This window comes from Girardinichthys multiradiatus, chromosome 6, assembly GCF_021462225.1.
Source record: "Girardinichthys multiradiatus isolate DD_20200921_A chromosome 6, DD_fGirMul_XY1, whole genome shotgun sequence".
NCBI classification, from domain to species: Eukaryota; Metazoa; Chordata; class Actinopteri; order Cyprinodontiformes; family Goodeidae; genus Girardinichthys; species Girardinichthys multiradiatus.
The window spans coordinates 35,300,779-35,323,274 of NC_061799.1; the positions used below are offsets into that span (position 1 = coordinate 35,300,779).

Genomic DNA, 22,496 nt, shown 5'->3' on the forward strand with positions numbered 1-22,496 from the left:
CGGATGAAATATGCTAATTTTGTGAGATAGAAATTTTGGGTTTTCATGAGCTGTATGCCAAAATCATCCGTATTAAGACAATAAAAGACCTGAAATATTTCAGTTAGTGTGCAATGAATCTAAAATATATGAATGTTACATTTTCATCATGACATTATGGAAAATAATGAACTTTATCACAATATGCTAATATTTTGAGAAGGACCTGTATATTTCCTGTCTTGTACTTTCTTGCTTCCTTCCTTTGTCATTTCTTGTATCCTTGTTTGTTCTTTTTTCATTAAGTCCTAGTTTTATTCCCTCATTTGGACCTTCCTTCTGCTTTTCCTTCCTTGCTTTCTTATTTGTCCTTTCTTTCTTTACTTCCTTCATTTCTTCCTTCCTTTCTGTCCTTCCTTGTCTTCCTTGCTTGTGTCCTTCATTCCTTCAGTTCTGCCCACTGTAGAGATGCCATTAGTTCAGAGTTCACTTCAGTTTTTTCTTTATATTTAAAACCTGACGTAAAGGACTGCAAACTCTGAAAAGTTGATTCTTGAAAAGTCTCAAGTCTTTTGGTGATCAATGTTCAGGAACCTCTCAGCATAAGCATAAACAGCCCGGTAATAGAGTCCAAAGTGGAGAAATGGGACATTCCTCTTTCACTCCATGTTTTTTATCTCTGTAGAGAAGGAAAATAGGTCAGCGGTCCTTGTTGCTGTGTGTCTGCAAACTTCCCAAATGTGTTTGAACTTGCCCACTGCCAGCAGCATGAGGTTTTTGGCAGGTGTGACTGCGCCTGAAGGAACTTGTCTTTTCATTGCACCAAAGTGCTCTCCTCCTAGCTCTCTCCTAAGCGTTTTCTCTGTTTGGAAGCTGATCGCCTGCTGCTCACCCCTCATGGCTGTGAAGCTTGTTATTTCATTAGTGTCTGATACGATCCCGAGGCGCGAAGCCCGGGATGAGCAGACATGCATGAAGATGCTTTGCGTGACTCACCAGATGGGAATGCTTGGCTTTTTTTCTGAACCCTTGATGACAGGGTGTGTGTGTGTGTGTGTGTGTGTGTGTGTGTGTGCGTGTGTGTGTGCGTGTGCGCAGCTTGTTAAATGACTGTTTCAATAGCATTAGCAATACTGTATATTTTCTCTGTGCTTTGTGGGACATTTTCTGCTACAAATACACACAGAATCGGGGAGCCAGAGTGAGAAACATTCAGCTACTCAAACAGTGTAGAAGTATGAGAGCAGCAAAGTACTGACAAACATCTAAGAAGGGGAAACATGTCATTCTCTCTTCACCAAACACTTTCAGATCTTTTCAGCCATCATTCTTGAGGCCCTCCGTTGGTTTCTCAGGGACTGATGCTGATTTGTTTTTTTTTGTTTTTTTGTGAAATCAGAGCAGCTGTTAACAGATATGAGAAGCCATTTTTAATATAGTTTAGACATTTATAATCTGCTAAACTTTGAAAAAGAAATGGGAAATAAACTGATTGAAGAGCAGCTGAAGTATCTATACAGGTCCTTCTCAAAATATTAGCATATTGTGATAAAGTTCATTATTTTCCATAATGTTATGATGAAAATTTAACATTCATATATTTTAGATTCATTGCACACTAACTGAAATATTTCAGGTCTTTTATTGTATTAATACGGATGATTTTGGCATACAGCTCATGAAAACCCAAAATTCCTATCTCACAAAATTAGCATATCATTAAAAGGGTCTCTAAACGAGCTATGAACCTAATCATCTGAATCAACAAGTTAACTGTAAACACCTGCAAAAGATTCCTGAGGCCTTTAAAACTCCCAGCCTGGTTCATCACTCAAAACCCCAATCATGGGTAAGACTGCCGACCTGACTGCTGTCCAGAAGGCCACTATTGACACCCTCAAGCAAGAGGGTAAGACACAGAAAGACATTTCTGAACGAATAGGCTGTTCCCAGAGTGCTGTATCAAGGCACCTCGGTGGGAAGTCTGTGGGAAGGAAAAAGTGTGGCAGAAAACGCTGCACAACGAGAAGATTGTGGAGAAGGGCCGATTCCAGACCTTGGGGGACCTGCGGAAGTAGTGGACTGAGTCTGGAGTAGAAACATCCAGAGCCACCGTGCACAGGCGTGTGCAGGAAATGGGCTACAGGTGCCGCATTCCCCAGGTCAAGCCACTTTTGAACCAGAAACAGCGGCAGAAGCGCCTGACCTGGGCTACAGAGAAGCAGCACTGGACTGTTGCTCAGTGGTCCAAAGTACTTTTTTCGGATGAAAGCAAATTCTGCATGTCATTCGGAAATCAAGGTGCCAGAGTCTGGAGGAAGACTGGGGAGAAGGAAATGCCAAAATGCCAGAAGTCCAGTGTCAAGTACCCACAGTCAGTGATGGTCTGGGGTGCCGTGTCAGCTGCTGGTGTTGGTCCACTGTGTTTTATCAAGGACAGGGTCAATGCAGCTAGCTATCAGGAGATTTTGGAGCACTTCATGCTTCCATCTGCTGAAAAGCTTTTTGGAGATGAAGATTTCATTTTTCAGCACGACCTGGCACTTGCTCACAGTGCCAAAACCACTGGTAAATGGTTTACTGACCATGGTATCACTGTGCTCCATTGGCCTGCCAACTCTCCTGACCTGAACCCCATAGAGAATCTGTGGGATATTGTGAAGAGAACGTTGAGAGACTCAAGACCCAACACTCTGGATGAGCTAAAGGCCGCTATCGAAGCATCCTGGGCCTCCATAAGACCTCAGCAGTGCCACAGGCTGATTGCCTCCATGCCACGCCGCATTGAAGCAGTCATTTCTGCAAAAGGATTCCCGACCAAGTATTGAGTGCATAACTGTACATGATTATTTGAAGGTTGACGTTTTTTGTATTAAAAACACTTTTCTTTTATTGGTCGGATGAAATATGCTAATTTTGTGAGATAGGAATTTTGGGTTTTCATGAGCTGTATGCCAAAATCATCCGTATTAAGACAATAAAAGACCTGAAATATTTCAGTTAGTGTGCAATGAATCTAAAATATATGAATGTTATCATCATGACATTATGGAAAATGATGAACTTGATCACAATATGCTAATATTTTGAGAAGGACCTGTAGTTGAGTTGAGTTTGGAACTTTAACTCACAGCGGGGTGTTTCTCCTCCATCCACCCTTGTGTGTCTTTGTTGTGTGTTCATCTCTGCAGTCTCTCTGTGCCTCTGTTTATGTGGGTAAAACTGTGGTAACCCTTCATCTGGCTCGTTTTCAGTGTCCAGCATGCAGCGCTAAGGCATAAAAAACCTCAGGAGTAATTAAAACACACAGCATGTTTTCACTTCTGGCTCATCTGCTCTTCCAGGAATAACTGCGGGCTACTTTCTGCGACAACATCCACTGCTCCACAACTTAACATCAGGACTCTCAGAAGGCTCTTCTTCTATGGATGCTGCAGCTCGATCCTCCACCCGCAAACATCACCTGCAAAAACCAATGAACCCACTCTGCATGAGAAGGACGCAAAGTTGCATCATCAACCAAATGGCCCGTCTGATTTGTATTTTATTTTTCTTTTAATGGTCCTCAGTCCGTCTGCACGTCGAATCCCCGCGTGCAGCAAGCAAACCTTCCGCTTTCAATGCCTTATTACGATTTCGATGCATTTTTATGATTGCTGAGGATAATTACTGTAGCAGCTTTTTATTTATGAAATAAAGCTATCACTCCAGAAATTTGTAATTGCTGTAGGCTGTACATGTTAGGGAGCAAAACACTATTTAACCTCAATGTAGAAGAAAACAAAGCATTGCTTCACTTTCTATCCGGTGTGCCACGATAGACATTGCTCCAGCTCTGCCCTGTACATATCAAAGCCTCTCAAGGAAAGCAAGCATACGGTGATCTTTTAGGGTTGATTTGTTTCTTGTCTGTTTAAATTGAATTCATTTCACTTTTATTATAACTTCACTCTTTTTATTGTGACACTTTTTTCCCACGCAAGCTCTATTTTGGCAGAAGCAGAGGAATCAAAGAAAACAAAATGACTTTGACATGCCTGTGCAGGCTTTGAATGTTTTCCAGGGTGGGACGATCGGCCACAGCACAAGCCCCGCGTCTGCGCAACCGTGGGGCAAAGGGCTGAGACGGCCGAGCTCCGCCCGAAAGAGATGCAAAGCCGATTGAGATCAGCTATCCTCCCTAAACATCCATTACCATGTCAGCTGTATGCCTTCTTTATCTGTTCTAGTGTCTCTGGAAGGTGTCCATCTACAGCCCTGTTTTCCACACAGTGGTGAAGGAAAAAAGTGACTGACGCATTTGTTCCTAATTTGCATTTTATCCCTGAAATAATAAAGTGACCACAGTACGACAGCTTGTGTTTTTGATTGCTTTCAACTCTCTCTCTCTCCCTTTAATTATGCCTCAGATCAAACATCATGTAGCAAAATGACCAAATTCTTGCAGAATGACATGGAATGGTGATAATTGACTTTTATAGTTTGTGTGAGGTGCAGTTCTAGATGTTTGATATGCTAAAGTAACTGAGAATGTTATTGAAGCTTAAACAAAAATTACTGTTTGCAGTGTTTTAATTATTGCCAAAAAAAGGCTGTGAATGCCTAATTGAGCGGGTGTGTTCCAAAGAGTAGTAAAGAGGTAAGAGGCGTCACTGTTACCGTTGCAAGGCCCCAGGAAGACTGGTCGTTTAAAAGCACCTTTTTAAAATACAAACTTAATCAATCAGGTTTGTTTTTAAGAAACCTAAATATAAAATTGTTTCTCAGATATCTGATGTAAATGCTTTTATACCATTTAGGTTATCATCAGAAGCTTTAAATCCTTGTAAAAGTTGACAGGGTGATGCACCTGTTGCATTATGCATTATAATCTGATCTGTTTAATATGGCTTTGGTTATCTGTTGTCATTCAGCACTGGATCAGGCTGATAAATCCAGCTCAGCATTGATTGGCTTCAGGCTGAACATGCATCTTAAATGTTACTGTCCAAACTGTATCAAACCGCTTCCGCATCAGTCTGTCAAGGAGTCATTTGTATGTTTACCACCCGTCTTATATTGTTATACAGTTCTCTGAGGTGAATGGGGTGATGATTTGCTTTTGTGGATTTTCTGTTTAAATATTTCCCTACTTTTTTGATTAAAACTTTATTTAGTCACAATATCGAAAACAATATAGTAAATATAGTTTAGCAAAGTCAGTCCATAAAAGGAGGATTTTTTTTAGACTGTCATTTACCCAGTTGGCTTATATCATAAATGTGCAGCACCCTGAACAAAACATCCACATGGTGAAGCATGGTGGTGGCATCATTATGGTGTGGAGATGATTTTCTTTAGCAAGAAGAAAGCTGCAATGTTTGAAGAAAGCATGTTGGTGGCTGCAAAAGATTGGAGACTGACGCGGACAATCTCCTTCAAGGAGGACAACAGCCCTGAACAGAAATCCAGAGCTGCAGTGGAATGTGGCTTTGATCAAACCATACACAGTGTTAGGAATAACCTTTATTAATATGCTCATAGCTGTTTTCCCCTTTTATACTATAGTGAAATAAATATAAGTTCTAATGTTTCCCTTTTGTTACAATAGGATAAGAAGCCCATAGACATACAGTACGAGGATAAATGGCCCAAGGTTTGTCATAAATGACCTGAAGCTGGGGCACTGGGGTTGATAGTGGAGCAGCTGGTATAACTGGGTTGATTAGAAAACTACAGCACACTTAGATTAAGTATGGACACCAGCTACTACACAATCTAACAGATAGATACCACAATGGTGACCCATAGTCTACTGATAATCACTGAGGGAGGGCAGATCCATTGCATTGGAGTGCCAGATATAAAAACTGTATGTGACCTTCTATCGAGGCTCTTTGTCATCCTCTAACAGACGGAGACGGTCCGAGACGGGAGCCTCGGATCTCTGTAATCATTCCTCTGCCTTAACTTCGATTAAAATAGCTAATAGTTAGGAACTGGTTGAGAGTCGTTCCTTTAAGAGTCTTTAGATAGAAGTGGTGACTGTTTCCGGGGTCCAAGTACCGGTGGGCGAGGCGTCTCACCGCCAACACCCCCCCCCCCCCACACACACACACACACACAAAAAAAGGTTCAGAGTGGTTCATCTGTCCACATACAGACGATCTTCTGGGTGTAGTACCCTCTCCGGGGCTGTAGGTGGCAGCAGAACGATGCTTCGCTTCCTGCGGAGACCCACAGTCACAACAAGAGGAGGAAGAGGAAAAACGACAACTCAGGATCTGGATCGACGTCGACCGCCTTGCGTGACAACACAGGGATCGTCCAGGCTTTGGGTATTAACGCTTTTTATTCCCCTCTCTCTGTCGGAGCGAAGCGGATCAGCCGCACCGCTGTCCTGTTTGTAGCGGTGAGTGCTCCGCGGTGCCGCCGCTGTCGGATTGCTGCCTGTCGGGCTGCAGAAACACTAACCGAGGCTGGCTGGCTGACCAAGATGGCTGGGCGCAGTGAAATGTGAAATATTCTCTCTGAGGTTGATCCTTTTCTGCGCGCAGCGTTGCTTGTCACGCAAACACTGCAGCGGAAATGTGTTAGTTACCCGCAGAGCAGTGCGTGTGTTTGTTTCTATATGTGTTTTAATTTTTATTTTCATTTTCATTAGCTTCACCACGGCTCAGCTCGCTGTCGGGCCTGCCGTGTTTTTTTTTTTTTTTTTTTTTTTCCTTTTCAAGGCTTTCTGCATGATAGATTTAGCCACTTCTCTGTCTTCTGCGCATCTTATTTGTAGAAATAAACACCGTTAATTGCATATTGAATTAAATGTAGTTTCTCAGCCTGTCTATATTACAATTAGAGGCATGCGAACAGAGCTCCACCCCTCTGCTGTGTTGGAGCAAGCCCTGTTTTGTTGTGGGAATTAAAGGACACCTTTAGTTTTCATCACGTTAGGCTACCATTTTCTTAGCTTCACATTCATAAAAAGCAAAGGTATATATTTTATAATAAAGGTTTGCTGCGCTCATGTAGGTTTCTTCACCAAACTGCATAAAAACAGAGACCCTAGTAGATAACCGGAAATGACGTAGATAAAGGAAAACACCGGGTCACACCAGCCGAGTTAAACATTTTTCGGCACATGTATTATCAGTGATTTCTCTGTGTTTAATGTTAGAGGTGCACCGATCAGGCTTTTCTGGCTAAGACCGATTTCTGATCTTCTTAGAGGTCTGATGGATTAGATCTCAATTTACAGCCATTCAAACTTCAAGGAGCGATATATTTTTCCTCCTTTATGTGTCATGGTTCTTAGTAGTGCTGTGCTAATTTGAACTAATTTGATACGGTTCTGGACGTTAATTTATTTCAAGTGCCGTGCATAGCAGTGATATTTCTGACCTGTTGGCTGGGTTTTCTCTGCCCTTGATCACATATTAGATTTATACTTTAAGATCCTAAAGCTGGGATGATTAGGAATATGTGGTGTTAATATCAACCCTGGTTCACTGGAGTTTCTGCTGCTGAAGTCAGGAACACTTGGTCTTGTTGATTCTGCTTCTCCTTGTTTTGTGTATGTTACTTCAGAGAGTCTCGGCATTACTTTGTCCTCACTTCTAAAACCAATCTTGTGTTGGTACCAGTATCCTTGGGTATAATCCTCACAGAAGTGGGCACTACATACAACTTGGTTTGCAAAGTTTCAGGAGTTGGAAACATCTGGTGAAAACTGACACAAGTTTATGGGAATAAACGGAAATAAACCTCATATTTAAATTAGTGAAGTTTGCCCCTTTACATATATTTTAAATATTGTTGTGACGACAACAACCAGATTTCATGTGAGTTCAAAAGAAGTTCTTTGTGAATGTTAATGGAATTTAAAGCAATATTTCAGAAATTTCTCAAACGTTTCTGGAAATTTACCATACATTTTCCAGTATTTCAGCATACTGAGATACATACTTACAAAAGTTTGTAAAAGGACTGCGGTTTTGAATTAAACTAAGATTGTTTTGCATTCATCAACAGTTCATTTTTTGCGCTGTCTACCTATTCTCCTATATCTGAGTATAGCAATGTGACTAACAGAAGAGTTACAGTCAATGGAGGAAAGGTATGGAGTAATTGGATAATTTAAGTGTTTATCTGTTTATTCGATTTGAGGAAATCCGTTGAAAAACTAATGAAACATTCGGGACCTATGGGATAATATTTGAAAAAGGACGAAGTTGTAGTCAAAGGATGTGTTTTGTTGCAAATATATATTTAATTGTGGATAGCTGTTATTTTTCTGCATGCTTGGGGGGGTTATAGGAGATTGGTTTTGATCTTTGCTCTTGAAAGTTTGTGGGGGGGAATAACTGATATAAAGGTGCGTATCATCATAGTAGAAAACCATCAAGTGTTAACTTATTTCATTAATCTGAAAATCAATACTCATTGACATTCATAACACGTAGAGTGATATGATTCTAGCTTTAATTTCAGTTACTTTTGATGATTATGGCTTATAACTAAAGAAAAGGCAAAATTCACTCTCAGGTAATTTGAATATTGCACAAGATCAATACTTTAAGAAGTATTTTTAATAAAAGGATTACATGACATGATGACATGACCGTTGTCCAACAGAAAGTCATTGACATCCTCCAAAAGGTCAATGTTAAAAAAGCTGCCTGATGTCCATTAAGCTTTTGAAATCTTTCATTAAAATTAAGTGGAAGGAAAAAGTGTGGTAGGCACCAGGCAATCTAAATGAGTTAAAGGCTATTATTAAAGCAATGTGGGCCTCCTTAACACCTAAGCAGTGCCACAGGGTGATCGCCTCCATGCTGTCTCACTGTGATGCAGTAAGCCATGCAAAAGGAGCCCCAACCAAGGATTTTATATAACTTTGACCTTTTTAACTTAATTAGTTAAATATATTAACTTTTCTGTTAATCTAATGTATTAAAATGGCGGAGCTCTTTGCTTTCAGCTAAGTCAGACATCTCATGAGTCTAAACACGATTTAAGTAGTGAAATGTTTTCATGAATTAGAAAAAAATAAAACACCTGGCAGTAAGACCAATGTTCCAGTATCACCACAGACAATAACTTGTAGGAATTAAAACAAACTTTGTAGCGGAATCTTTAAAACGTGTCGTTCTTCTGCAGGTTGCTCCTGTTTGACCTGCACCATGTCTGATTTACTGAGATACATCGACTACGACCACAAAGCCACCTTCCTGAAGATGCTGAACCAGCAGAGGATGGAAGGCGAGCACTGCGATGTGGTTGTGGTGGTGGAGAACATCGAGTTCAGGGCTCACCGCTGTGTCCTAGCCGCCTGCAGCAACTACTTCAAGAAGCTCTTCAAGAAGCAGAGCGATGAAGACAACTCCATTGTGGAGCTGGACTTTATCCGCTCGGACATCTTCGAGGAGGTGCTCAACTACATGTACACAGCCAGGCTGGCGGTGAGGAAGAAGGACATCAACATGATGATGTCGTCCGGGCAGATCCTCGGCATCAACTTCCTGGATAACCTGTGCACCCAAAAGAGGGAGCTGACCAACATGAAGACCCGGGAGAACCAGGCGCCAGATGACCACGGGATGAGGGCGCAGGACGCCATCCTGAAGGAGCTAGCCATGGAGGAGGTAAGGAAGAACAGCTTCTACGACCAGGGGATGGACGCCATAGGGCCCGGCGGCTCCCACGTGTCCCAGCCGCACAACTACAACACAGGCATGGGCAAGGACCCTCACACCCACAGCTGGGGCTCCTCCACGTCTGCCACGGACATGAAGCTGGAGTACCTCCTCTACGGCCACCGCGACCACAACTCCTGCCAGAGCGCCGGAGCCAAGCCCCTCGACCACAACGCCAAGAAGGAGCGGCTGCTCACCGCCAACCGCCCGTACGGCTGCGAGCACTGCCCCAAAGCGTTCACCACCGCCGCCCACCTCAAGGAGCACCTGAAGATCCATTCAGGCTTCAAGCCGCATCGCTGCGTGGTTTGTGGCAAGGCCTTCATCCGGGGCCCCGACCTGAAGAGGCACGAGAGGGTCCACAGCAATGAGCGGCCCTTTGCCTGCCAGATGTGCGAAAAGGCCTTCAAGCACAAGTCCCACCTGAAGGACCACGAGCGGCAGCACCGGGGCGAGCGGCCCTTCAACTGCGGTTCCTGCGACAAGGCGTTCATCAAGGCGTCGGACCTGAAGCGCCACTGGAACACCATGCACAGCGCCAACCCCCGCAGACAGATGTCGCTGTCGCCCGCCGCCTCCCAGCACGGCCAGGGGGACGCCGCCGACCAGAGAGACTGGAAACTGGAGACCGGGCCACACTCGCACAACTCTGGGGACTGCTGAGCAACACACACAAACACACACTCACCAACATGCAGGTGCATCTCAGGAAATTAAAATATCATCCATAAGTTCATATATTTCAGTCATTTAATCCAAAAAGTGAATCTCATTTAATGATTAGATTCATTACAGAGTGATACTTTCAGAGGTTTATTTCTGTTAATTTTAAGAATTATGACTTAAACAAAATTCACTTTCTCAGAAAATTACACAAAACCAAGATTTTATAGGATTTTTCAAAACAGAAATGTTATGCTATAACATACACAATCATGGGGAAAACTGCTGCTTGCGTACTTATCCAGCACATAGCCACCTCCATAAAGAAGGTAAACCACAGAAGGTCATTGCTAAAGAAGCTGGCTGTGTCCAAGGGTGTTATATCCAATCATAGTAGTGGAAAGTTAAGTGGACCGAAAAACTTTAGTAAAAAAAAAAAAAAATAGGAATACCCCGTAGTTTTTCTGTGGTTAGGTCAGTTTGCTGGCCAATAAATCACAGTAACAACATGGTCATTTAACCAGCTTTTGGTACTTTTAGCAGTGTGGGCAGGTGCCAACTCCTGCTGGATGAAATCAGCATCTCTACAAGACTTGTCAACAGAAGGAAACATGTAGTGCTCTTAAATTTCCCGGCAGACAGGTGTGCTGATTTTGCATTTGGTCAAACACAGTGAACCAACACCAACAGATGACATTGCACCTCAAATCATCACTGACTGTGGAAATGGCACATTGGACTTCAATTAACTTGGATTCTAAACCTCCGTGCTCTATGACCTTGATTTCTAGGTGAAATGCAATCTTTCATCTGAAGAAGAGGACCGTGGACCTGGTCAGGAGTGTCTTAACACACAAAATGCCCGTGTCTCGGAAACGTCGGAGTGTGTGTTGTGTACTTTTTCCTTCCACTAAACTTTCTAGTCATTCTTCTCCAATGACGTTTTTTAGCTTACCCTTCTTGTGGAGGGTGTCTGCAGTCTTCTCTGTGCTTGTGCAGGTCATAACATTTCTGTATTAAAGTAATATTTAAATTTTATGAGACACTGAATTTTAGGTTTTTATTAGCTGTAATCCTCAAAATGAACAGAAATAAATGCTCAAACGTATTTTGGATCCATAGAATATTACTTGCCCTATTTCGTTTATGGAATGGCTGAAATAAAATAACTTTTTGATTATATTCTAATTAATTGAGATGCCCCTGGCCTGACCTGCTAACATGCACACTTTAATCCCACCTACACACGCTGACACAAGCACGAGGTCAAGTGATGGGAGTGCAGAACAGGAGAGCAGAGCATGTTCCTAAAGACTGTGAGGCTGTATTATTATTATGGTTATTATTATAATTCTAAAGAGTTATGTCCTTCCCACCTGTAAAGTCATGTAAATGTTTAGTTCACTATACTATACATATATTTTTCACAAAGCATTGTCGCTATCTAGACCTGAGGGGTTCTCATAACTTTATTTTTCTTTGATTTTTAATGAGATAAACATTTAAATGTTCGTTTAACCTTTTATGGATTTAATGGAGATAAAACAAGAGAGTCCAAGAAAGAAGGGGGGTGAGAAAAGATATTTTTTTCTGCATAACATTCGTTGCATTGAGTATATTCATGTGGATGTTTTTAAATGGATGTGTTTAGTTGTATTGATTGATATTACACTGTAAAGGTAAGACGCAGATGAAACCAAAGTCTTGGGCTCCTGACGGATCGTCCTCAGAGACTGTCCGGTCCAAGCAGAACCGGCCAACTAGATTTACTGTTATACAGTATGACTGTCATCCGGGGCTATCGGCAGATAATGATAGGTGTCTGTATATACTGTAGCTTAGTTTGTTGCACAACTAGAGTTCACAATATGGAAATCATGCACATATAACATTGTTCTACTCCTACACTTTGACAATAAACACCATTTGCTGTGTTTTAATGTTGTTGTGTTTTTGTGGAAAAATGCTGGAGGGTTTTGTTTATGTGAAAAATATTTTCATTTACTTTTTCAGGGTTTCTTCAAAGTCATAAAGAGTCTTCATTTTCTTTTCTATTTTATTATAGGCCTCCAAATTGTCAAAACTAAGTGTAAAATTGTATTTAGAGAGGTCTTTGAAATTTGTTCATTGTTCATTCATTGCTTCTTCTGTATATCTTTATTCTTTCTTTGAAAAAGTTGCCAGTGGTATTGGTTTATCATGTGATCTTCAGCTCTAATGGAGGAATTTGTATTTATTACACTATGACAAACCTGTAAACTCCTTGTTGTAGGGAAGCAATAAGCTCCATCCAGAGGAATTTGTCCCCAAACATTCAGCTTTCCCTGCGAAGCTAAAGAAACATATGCTCCAAGAAGTGGCTGATAGGCCAAACGTCTTGTGACTTGCTCTTTTGTGATTGGAAAGTGTATGTAATAAGGCTCGGCTTGACAACTCGGATTTCAGTAAAAAAAAAAAAAAACCTGTAAACTTGCTAAAAAACACCAATTTGCATTAAAAAAAATTATCCACCTTAAATTTTCAGTCCATCAATTGTCAAGCAACGGTCGCAGAGGCCGATTCTTGCTGATTCTGTTTGTCGCAGTTGGTCTTGAATTGTCCAATAAATTCATTTTAATTTAAAACAGGTGGTTTGAGGAGGAGGTGGCCTCAGGTTTCAGCTTTCTAACACTTACTCTGCAACACTGACTCGTCTCCCTGGGCGTTTCTTCAAGTGTTCAAAACAACTCGCATGGCATCGTTATGGGGGCGTGTTTGGATCATCAAGCAATAACGACCCAAATATTGCGATAAATGGAGGATACGGCCTGTGACTCACCTGACCTCACATGTTCTGGCTACTTCTGTTACTTCCAACCATGTTTAGAAACCAAAAGAAGTCCAGTTACCTTTTCCATAAGAACTTATGACCATCATGTCCTGGATGATGGAATCTACACCAGTGTATTTAAGTATTTATTTTTTATAACTTTTATCATTTTAGCAATTTTTTTAAAGCCTTTGTTGCCCTCAGTCAAGCTAAATAAAACTTGCTTAGAACTGCATATGACCTTTTTTTAAAAAAAAAAAAAACAAACTACTACTATAGGAAATTCGTTGACATTTTTTAAATAACTACAAATTTAGTTCTATTTTCAGGTTTTATAATAAAGAAAAACTAAACTTTTGCACAAAGAGGATGGAAACATTTTCTTTTGTGGGATGTTAATATTTTTGAAAATTGTATAAAAAGAAAAATCAACATCCAACATAGATCTAAATAATAACTACTGGCGCTTTTAGTGTGAATATGTTGCATGAATTCATTGCAATTATTCCACGAAAATGGCTAAAACCTGCATTTGTTATATCTATATTTAAAAATTTATGTTGGTTCTTTATCATTTTTAGCCAAAGTTATTAAGGACAGTCCAAAGAGCTACCTGTGGCTCCAGAGCTGCAGGTTGCAGACCCCTGGTCCAGTGATTGAAATGTTTCTCCATTCTTTAAAGAATAGCTCAACCTTATTCAGATTGGATGGAGAGGCAGTTTTAGGTCTTGCCATAGATTCCCATGTGGATTTAGGTCTAAACTTTGACTGGGCCATTCTGTCCTGATGGAAGCTAAACCTCTAGCCCTGTCCGAAGCTTTTTTAACAGTTCATCCAGGAATGTTTGGTGTTTGGTTCCATCCATCCCCACAGCATGATGTTACCACCATGTTTCTCTTCAGGGTACAGTGCAGTTTTAGTTTTCTTCCACATATAAAGTTTTGCAAGAAGCAATTTATTGTCATCTTATCAGAGTACCTTCTTCCACATGACAGAGAACAGGTCCCAAGTTAAGTCTCAAGTCTGTAAATTCTGAAATAAGCATTTTCTCATCAGATGAATGCCATCTGCTCTGCCGATAACACCTCATTGCTGTAGATTAGGAATTCAAACATTTAATTCAACATGCAAAACTTATGAGCTGCTTTTATTTTTGAAAAATTAATAACTCGTTATTATTACCTTATTAGAAATATAAAGATGTTTAGGTTTCAAGAAAAATAATAATAGAAATTTATGTTGAATATCTGATTGAGCCAAACAAATTGGGTTTACTCTTAAAACGTAAGTTTAAACGCGTTACAGATGTACGTTGTAAATGACCCAACGTCGTGACGACATTTAACTGAATTTAGGATTTATGAATGAGCAGAAAGAGAAGCGCTTTTATTTTGAAATGCAGGAAGTGTGTAAGTCTGCAGCTGACGTAACAGCCGGTGAATGGGAGGCAGGCTGTGTTTATTTTCTTGTAAAACTACATAAACTCGTTTAATAAAGCGTTCAGATCGAGGGACAGACCAAAGGTCAGTATGATGAAGCGCATTGGGACAGGTTGTTTTAAACCAATAGCAGTCCACTGTTGGCTGACGTCATCACTGGCTATTTATGTATTTATGTAGCCTTATTCCCCAATGGATTTAATTCATTTCCCCCTTAAGATTCTAGACACAATACCCTATAATGAAAGTTAAAAAGATCCTTTTTTCTTTTTTTTCCAGTGTATTTACAATAAGAAAAATCACGTGTGATTCACAGCCTTTGCCAAGATACTCAAAATTGTGCTCAGGTGTATCCTGTCTCCTCTGATCATCCTTCAGATGTGTCTACATCTCAACTGGAGCCCATCTGTTATACATTCATTTGACATAGCAGAAACCAAGCAACGAGGTCAAAGGAATATTTAGAAAAGGAAGAAGTTTGAGACCACCTGAATCCTCCCTGTATCTGCCTGACCTTGGTCACTTAGGCAAGGCTCCAGTGGTCGCTTGTGGAGATACAACCATCCAGAAGGTCAGCCACTGCTAATTCATTAAACCAATTAGGCCTTTATGGTAGAACCAGATGGACATGACAGCCAGCTTGAATTTTGCAGAAGTGCACCGTAGGGAATTTTGTGTATGGAGTAATAAAAATCTCCGCTCTGATGAAACCAAAATAGAAATGTTCTTACTGGAACTCCAAGCATCGTGTCTGGAGAACACCTGTGGTGCACGGTGGTGGCAGCATCATGCAGTGAGGACGTTTTCTGCCACAGGAACTGGGCGACTACATTGAGCAGAGGAGTCAAACTCTCCTGCAACTTTTAGATCTGTCCCTGGTCCACCACACCTGAATTAAATGGTTGAATTACCTCCTTAGCATGCACTTAAGTTCTACAGAGCCCTGCTAATGACCCAATTATTTCATACAGGTGTGATAAAGAAAAATGACATCTAAAAGTCACAGGACACCAGCCCCCAACGAGTGGACTTTAGTGACACCTAAAGGGTACGATAAAAGCCACCAAATATAGAGAAGTTCTTCAAGAAAACCTGCTCCAGAGTGCTCTGGATCTCAGACTAAGACAACAATTAAAATGTAAATAAATTTAATTATTATATATTATGTAAACATTTTGACGGCTTTTTGTTTAGTGACCACAAGAGTTACCAGTTTAAACCTATGACTGAGGATTTGGTTTGTTGTGAGCCTTCTCTATGCAGTCACAGTTGCCAGTCGTCTCCAGTCCCCCACATCACGTTCTCCACCTTCAGCATGAGGTCAGGCTCAATAACCTGAAGAAACGGTCAATTTTGAGGAGCATAAAGCCAGTTAATTCACACCCAACATGGTTATCTTTCATCTTAAAGAAAAAAAAATTTAAATATCAGTTCCTGTCCCATACTCTGCATGCAACACTAGATGGTGCCCTGTTCATAGTGATTGACCTGTTGCTGCCCAGGTCTGACCCGCTGGTGTCCACTGCCCAACTCTATGGGAACCTCACAGGATGCTGGTTTGAAAAAAAGGTGCAGGTTTCATTAAAAGAAGCTGAGATCAGGGTGAAGAACATGGGCTAGCTTTGTGAAATGTATGCACTGTCACACCTCAGTGTTTTCCATGCATTTACATGTACTTGGAGGAAGGCCGGTGGAGGATCAGGGAGCTGCAGATCCCAGCAGGCGGATACAGGAAATAAATTACCAATGTTTAATTGTTCGTCGTCACAGGCCAGTAGGAGAACATCCTCCTGCATGCCAACAGGAGAAGAGCTTGAACACATGGGATTTAAGGGAGTGAAACAGCTTTATGGAAAAATGACATCAGTGTCTGATGGAAAAGTCGCCTAGCCTCACTGTCAGTAGATGCCTGAGATCTGTTTTCTGCATTTCCTGACTGGGTTCTTGTGTGTGTGTGTGTGTGTGTGTGTGTGAGTAGTGAGGGAAGGGGGCACATTAAAGCCAGCAAAGGAGGCAGGATATGGGTTTGTATCACATTGTCAGACTGATTGCGGCTGGGTGTGTGTGCGCCTTTGTGCCGTGACTGAATGCATGTTTATTTTCGAAGGAGCACACAGAGAGACTTAATGGACTGATGTGTATGTGCAACGAGTGCGAGAGGTGGAGGAGGGTGTGTGTGCATACATAGTCCACAGAGTCTTTATATATGCTTGTGTGCATGCATTCGTAATGAGTTCTGTGCAAATGCTTGTGTGAAGAAGCACAGGGAGAGAGTGTGCATTCATGCGTGTTGCCCAGCGTGTGTGTGGGGGGGGTATGTAAGTAAGTCAGTCTTTATTTGTATTATGTATGCATGAGCCTGCGTGCAGATAAACACATCATCACTGTTTAGAAAGCTCGGTTTGAGAAAGTGTTGTTGTATAATGCAAATGTGTTCACATGAATACATGTATAAAAGAACTGTGCAAAAGTTTTGAATCATCATTTTTCTGTACCTTGCCTCCATGTCAGGCTATTTTGTAATCCTTTAAAACTGTCTTGATTAACAGTGCTTCAGGCTTTCTTAAAGCTGTTTCTATCATTTTCTGCTCAGTTGTAGTTCCTAATCATGACAGCATACAATGCATTGCAAAAGTATTATATCCCTTGAACTTTTACATATTTTGTAACAATATAACCACAAACTGCAATGTGTTTTAGTTGGATGTTTTGTGATAGACCAACACAAGGTAGTGCATAGGTGTAAAGTGGAAGGAAAAGGATCTGTGGTCTCACATCTAAATCATAAAGGTCTTCAAAAGCCTTAAATCTAACTTTCTGAATCTTGCAAAAACCCGTTTTCAAACCGTTTATAGAAATGCAGCAAAATAAAGATTTCAGATTAATAATTTCCATTTCTGACAATAAGAAAGCAAAAAAATAGTAACTTTTTGGTCGACAATAATCTTTGGGTAGCCTACTAATCAGGACTCTTAGTTTTGGTTTGTTGTGTGTCTGTGCCTGATTAGATGAACATCAAAAGTCTGCAACCTGCACCTCTGGAGCTCATCTGATGTAGCTGTTTCTAACTTCGATATAAAGTCACAAAATTGAGTGCAAGATTATTTTTTTTTTCCAGTTGAAATAGCAAAAATAAAGTTTTGCTGCGGGTTAAAATCTGGTAGTTTAAGATACTTAAAAAATCTCTGAAGATGTCGGATCTACAAAACAAAGTTATTTTACTGTTAATGCAAGTTTCTTCTTTTTCCATCATACATTAAAACATCAGTAATGTGTGCATATGTGGGACACTGTCGTAGTACTTTTGTTTTAAGGAAGGAAAAAGTTGTAAGAGCGAGCCTCTGCACACAGTCTCAAGTCTTTTCCAGCCTGTGGTTTTCATCCAGGATTGCTCCATATTTAGCTTGATCCATCTCCTAACCCACTGTAGCAAGCTTCCCTCTGAAGAAAAACATCCCCATGGCATGATGGTGCCATCACCATGTTGCACAGTGAGGATGGTGTGTTCAGAGTGTTTGTTTTGACGGTACTATTGCTGAGATTACATTATATACTATTTGCTAATTAGGTAGTTTCGGAAGGTAGTTGGTTGCACTTCTTATTTAGGATGTCAGAGTAAAGGGGACTAAATACAGAGGTACCCAGATTTTCCAGGTTTTTATTTGTAAAAAGTTATAAATGTTTCAATTTCCCTCCACATGGCAATTATTCAGTACTTTTCTGAAGGTCAATCATGTAGAAATCCCAATAAAATACACTGAGGTTTGTGGTTGTAACATGACAAAACATGAAGACAGTTTAAGGGGTGTTAATACTTTTTCGCTGTATTGTGAAAAATTGAGCAAAGACCTGAGCTAGGACCAAACCCGAAGGACCTTCAGAAGGACAAAAAGTAAATATAAAGTAATGATTCAAGACGTTTGGACAGCACAGTATGAGTGTGTTATGTGGTACATATTAGCACTGTGTGGGTTGTGACTTCAGATTCACGTCTGCACAAGTTTATATGCCTGTCTTCAGCTTCAGTTTGTGTCTGCATGTATGTGTTTATGTGCAGAGTGAACACCCGGTTTCCATTACGTCGGGCCGGCCGGGTTCCATCAGCTACACCACAAACCTCCTGTCTCCACTCAGGCTCCACCCAGCGTCGCCACAGGCTTCCCAGAAAAGAAAAGCATCTAATTAAAAAGAAAAAACTTTAATTATGTTCATCTCATCTCTGTCTCTCAATGAGAGAATTAAACGACTGTATACAAACACGTTCATTTGGTGGACGAGAGTGAAAGAGAGGGAAGATGTTTTTCTTATATATATATATATATATATATATATATATATATATATATATATATATATATATATATGCAGAATGGCTTTTAATCAGTTGCTGATATTCATGAGGCATAATGTCGTCCTCTCTGCCTGAGCACCATCTGGAAATTCTTCTGCTTTTTAACAGACTTCATGATCTGTCTTCTACTTTTATGATTTGAAAAAGCGATAAATCATCTTCCAAATGTGCATCTCCACTTACTGTCCTCTACAGGCGTGCTGCTGGCCCATTAAACTGATTTGTGGAGCAGAGGCAGTTGTAAACTAACACTGGATTACAACTCATCTTCAGAGGGAGTGTCTCTTAGGAATGTTCCTGGTATTTCACTCATCACCTTGAACACAGGAGCTCCTATCTGACCTGCTTCCTCCAGGTTTATAAACTGTGACCCCGTGTGTCCACAGACAGGGTCCGTCTTTGTTGATCGGCATGACTCTGACCTGCAGAGTCACATGGCTGGAGGTGGGTTATCGGGCCATCTCGACCTGCCTGCTGGAACCATTGTTTAGTCCCGGACCAGATATTCCGGCTGCAAGATTACCATCGCATCACTCCTCAGTGGGGAGTCCAGGCCTCGCAACCCCTCTGTGCAGGCTGCCTTTCTGACTCTTATCTCTTCCACCTGCACTGTTTTCTCCACAACCATGAGCTCCTCACCTCCATTCTTCCTTCTATCTCCATCTTTTCGTCCAGAAACCTGCTGAGGATACTTTATTTATTCCTGCAGGAGATCTTATTCTGCAGCACGAGCAGATATTTAATCTAGAGCTGTGACAAAGCCACACATCTGAATGGAAATGAGCTTATACTAAAATATTGTTACAGTAATCACATGTAATAAAAATACTGTTTGAGAATATCAGAGAGATGTCCTGGTTTCCTTCTGTCTTGTTTTTCTGAAGGTTTCTCCTCAAAGCAGCTCCCTAAACTACATTTTCTGTTTTTCTATTTTTTTTTTTCTGTCTTCAACCTTTATTTTTCTGCCTTTTCCCCTCCCATCCTTTCCTTTTTATTTTATTTTATCCTATTCCGGTCTTTTGTTAATCCTCTCCTTCGTTTTTTCATCTTTTTGTCTTCCTCACTTTCCTTTTCCTGTCCGCCATTTTACTCATTCCCTTCCTATTATATTCCCCTCTGTCTTTTCCTCCCTTTCTCTACTTCCATCTTTACACTTCCTCTTATGTTTTTCCCACCCTGTTTTCTTACATTATTTATATTCCTTTTCCTGTTATTTATCTTTATCTTAATCCTTTTTCAATCCATTCCTGTTTTTCTTTCCCCATCCTTTCCAATTTGTCTTCCTATCATTGCCCTTCCTTTCAATTTAATCTTATTCTCATCTTTTGCTTTAATCCTGTTTCGTTTCCCACCCTTTGATACATCCTTTTCCTGTTTTTTCCTAATCCTCTCAGTACTTTTCAACTCCTACTTTTCAGATTATTCCTGTTCCTTATTTTATTGCAATGTTTTTCTTCTCCTTATAGATTTCACTTCACTCCTCTCTCATGCTCTTTTACGGCGATCTCCACCTCTCTGTACTCTTCTTCCCAGTCTCCTTTCCTGCCCATTTAATCCTTTCTTGCGTCTCCATTCTTTTCCTCTCCATCGCTGTTGCTGTGTCTCCCAAATTGTCCCCCGCTTTGTTTGCTTTGCTTCATTCTTGTTTTATTCATTCAGCCTTTTATCTTTTCATCTTAACTCTCCCTTTCTCCTCCTCAATCCTGTAGCACAGATAATAATATCTGAGTCTAGTTGAACACAGCACATGTTCTCCTACCTGTACCTCCTGCGATCAATCTGGAGGTCTCACTCTGATGAAATTCGCACTGATGAATGTAAAGACTAAACTGATAGCATTGTTCCCTGAAATCTCCATGCCTAATCTAACATGTCCAATCTAGTGGTAAATACTATAGCACTAATAATTCTGTAAAAACAAACAAAACAAAACAAAAAAAATACTATATAAATGTCAGCCTTTTCTAAAGAAATGGGAACAAATTGTGTCTTTATGAAAAACAATAGAAACAAAGTATCTAAATAAAACATTTAAAAGTGGTTCTATATGTTCTGTTATGTGTAGAGACACAAAACTTTAGTATATTTTATTGTGGAAGAAGGTTGAATGACACCAAGGTTGAACATTATGAGTGGCAGAAAACGAACTCTGAACACATCATGCTCACCGTCTGGGCCAGACTTGGCTTACAGGGGCAGTAGCCCAGAATTTCTTTCCTTTTTATTGAATGCATGTTTTGCAAACTTTGTACTTAAGGTGAAATATCAGTTGATGTTTTATTTCTTATTTTGTTGGATTTTTATGAATATAAACCACACACAACTATTTGAAGCTTAAAACCCCAGACAAGTCAAATCTACCAGCAGTCAGATTTAAGTGCATACTCTCCACCTCCTTGGCTTTTGATGTATTTTTGGGATTGTATTGCATTGATATTGCGTAAACAGGTCTGGATTAGTTATGAAAACATTTTGGGTCATTATTTTTTGTGTTTGGATGAAGACATTTCAAGAAAGGTCGCTGGTCCATTATGTGTACATCTTTTCAGGAACAACATGGATATCCATCTACCAGGAGATGTTTTAAACCAACCATGCGTCAATCCGTACCAGCTGGTGTGTGCTTCTACCAAACTATTGATTTACTTTGCATGCATAAAAGATATTTGTGTTGGTAGGGCACCAAAACCGTCTCTAGCCACATCCTCCTGAATGCAGCCCTGCCCACTGTAAAACGTAGTGGTGGCAGGGTAATGCTGGGTGCTACAAAGTTTAATACAAATGCACGCCACACTTTTCGGATCCTCATTTGAAAAAGATTTAAACCACATTTCGTTTTCCTTCCACTTCCGGATGACAGGATGTTTATGTTTAAAGCTCCACAGATGTTGGTTTCATTGCCCAACACCTTGGCACACATTTAACTTGGGTTAATATTTGTGTCTTTGGGGAAGGTATCTGTGATTGGTGGTAAGAGAGCTTTATCAAGCTCGTGAATGATTAACCTCAGGAAACATTTAATCATCCAGGTTTCTCTTAAGCTTTCATGAAGCCAACTGGGCCATGTCATAGGTGTGTGTACACTGCAGGGAGAAGCATGCACTAAGTGTGTGTGTGTATAGATTTAGAGGCAACTCCATGTCCTGTTTTAGTTACTGTGCCCGGCACCTACAAGCTGTTTCCGGGCTGTAGTTGGATAAAAGTCAAGCTAATGACGTCTCTCTTCCAGCTATCTTCATCATTAGCATTAATATGTTTACCTTTAGGGTTTCAGAGCCGTGCAAACATATAAATCACTGGTAATACAAACCAGTTAAAGCCATTTGTAATGATGTTGTCTTTGTTGCTCCAACTTTTTGGTCCACAGCTGCAGGGGTGACGGGCGATCCAAATCCTTCAGAAACGTTGATTCTCCTCATAAGGTGTTAATGGCAACAAATTGAATATTTGGCACTAAAATGGTGTGACCTCCATTTAAATCAATTCTCAAATCATTGTTAAAGATGCAAATTCGAAATGTAGCCTCTATCTTGTAAAAACAGCTCAAGTACTTTGTTATTCATGTCTTTTCGTGTGGGTTTTAC

At 40.6% G+C, this 22,496-nt stretch overlaps 2 protein-coding genes and 1 long non-coding RNA gene across 26 annotated transcripts in view; all 3 read left to right on the plus strand.

Moving 5' to 3' along the window:
- Positions 1-4,333, plus strand: part of epb41l3b (erythrocyte membrane protein band 4.1-like 3b) — a 74,257-nt gene extending 69,924 nt beyond the window's left edge. For all 24 annotated transcript variants that reach the window (XM_047368431.1, XM_047368425.1, XM_047368423.1 and 21 more), the window contains one exon: positions 3,324-4,333. Coding sequence is in view for 2 of the 24 variants with exons in the window: in XM_047368429.1 (XP_047224385.1) it covers positions 3,324-3,329 (6 nt within the window). In the remaining 22 variants the exon portion in view is untranslated. The remainder of the gene's footprint in view (positions 1-3,323) is intronic.
- A 1,834-nt stretch (positions 4,334-6,167) lies between these two features.
- LOC124870476 (zinc finger and BTB domain-containing protein 14-like) lies at positions 6,168-12,253 on the plus strand. The gene is made up of 2 exons (XM_047369188.1): positions 6,168-6,296; positions 9,115-12,253. Exon 2 carries the CDS (start codon positions 9,138-9,140, stop codon positions 10,311-10,313), a length of 1,176 nt encoding a protein of 391 aa, XP_047225144.1. The 5' UTR covers positions 6,168-6,296; positions 9,115-9,137; the 3' UTR covers positions 10,314-12,253.
- A 2,305-nt stretch (positions 12,254-14,558) lies between these two features.
- Positions 14,559-19,756, plus strand: LOC124870394. Its single transcript, XR_007038755.1, has 3 exons — positions 14,559-14,645; positions 14,841-15,132; positions 18,619-19,756. It is a non-coding gene; the product is annotated as an uncharacterized LOC124870394 (long non-coding RNA).
- The last annotated feature ends 2,740 nt before the right edge of the window (positions 19,757-22,496 follow it).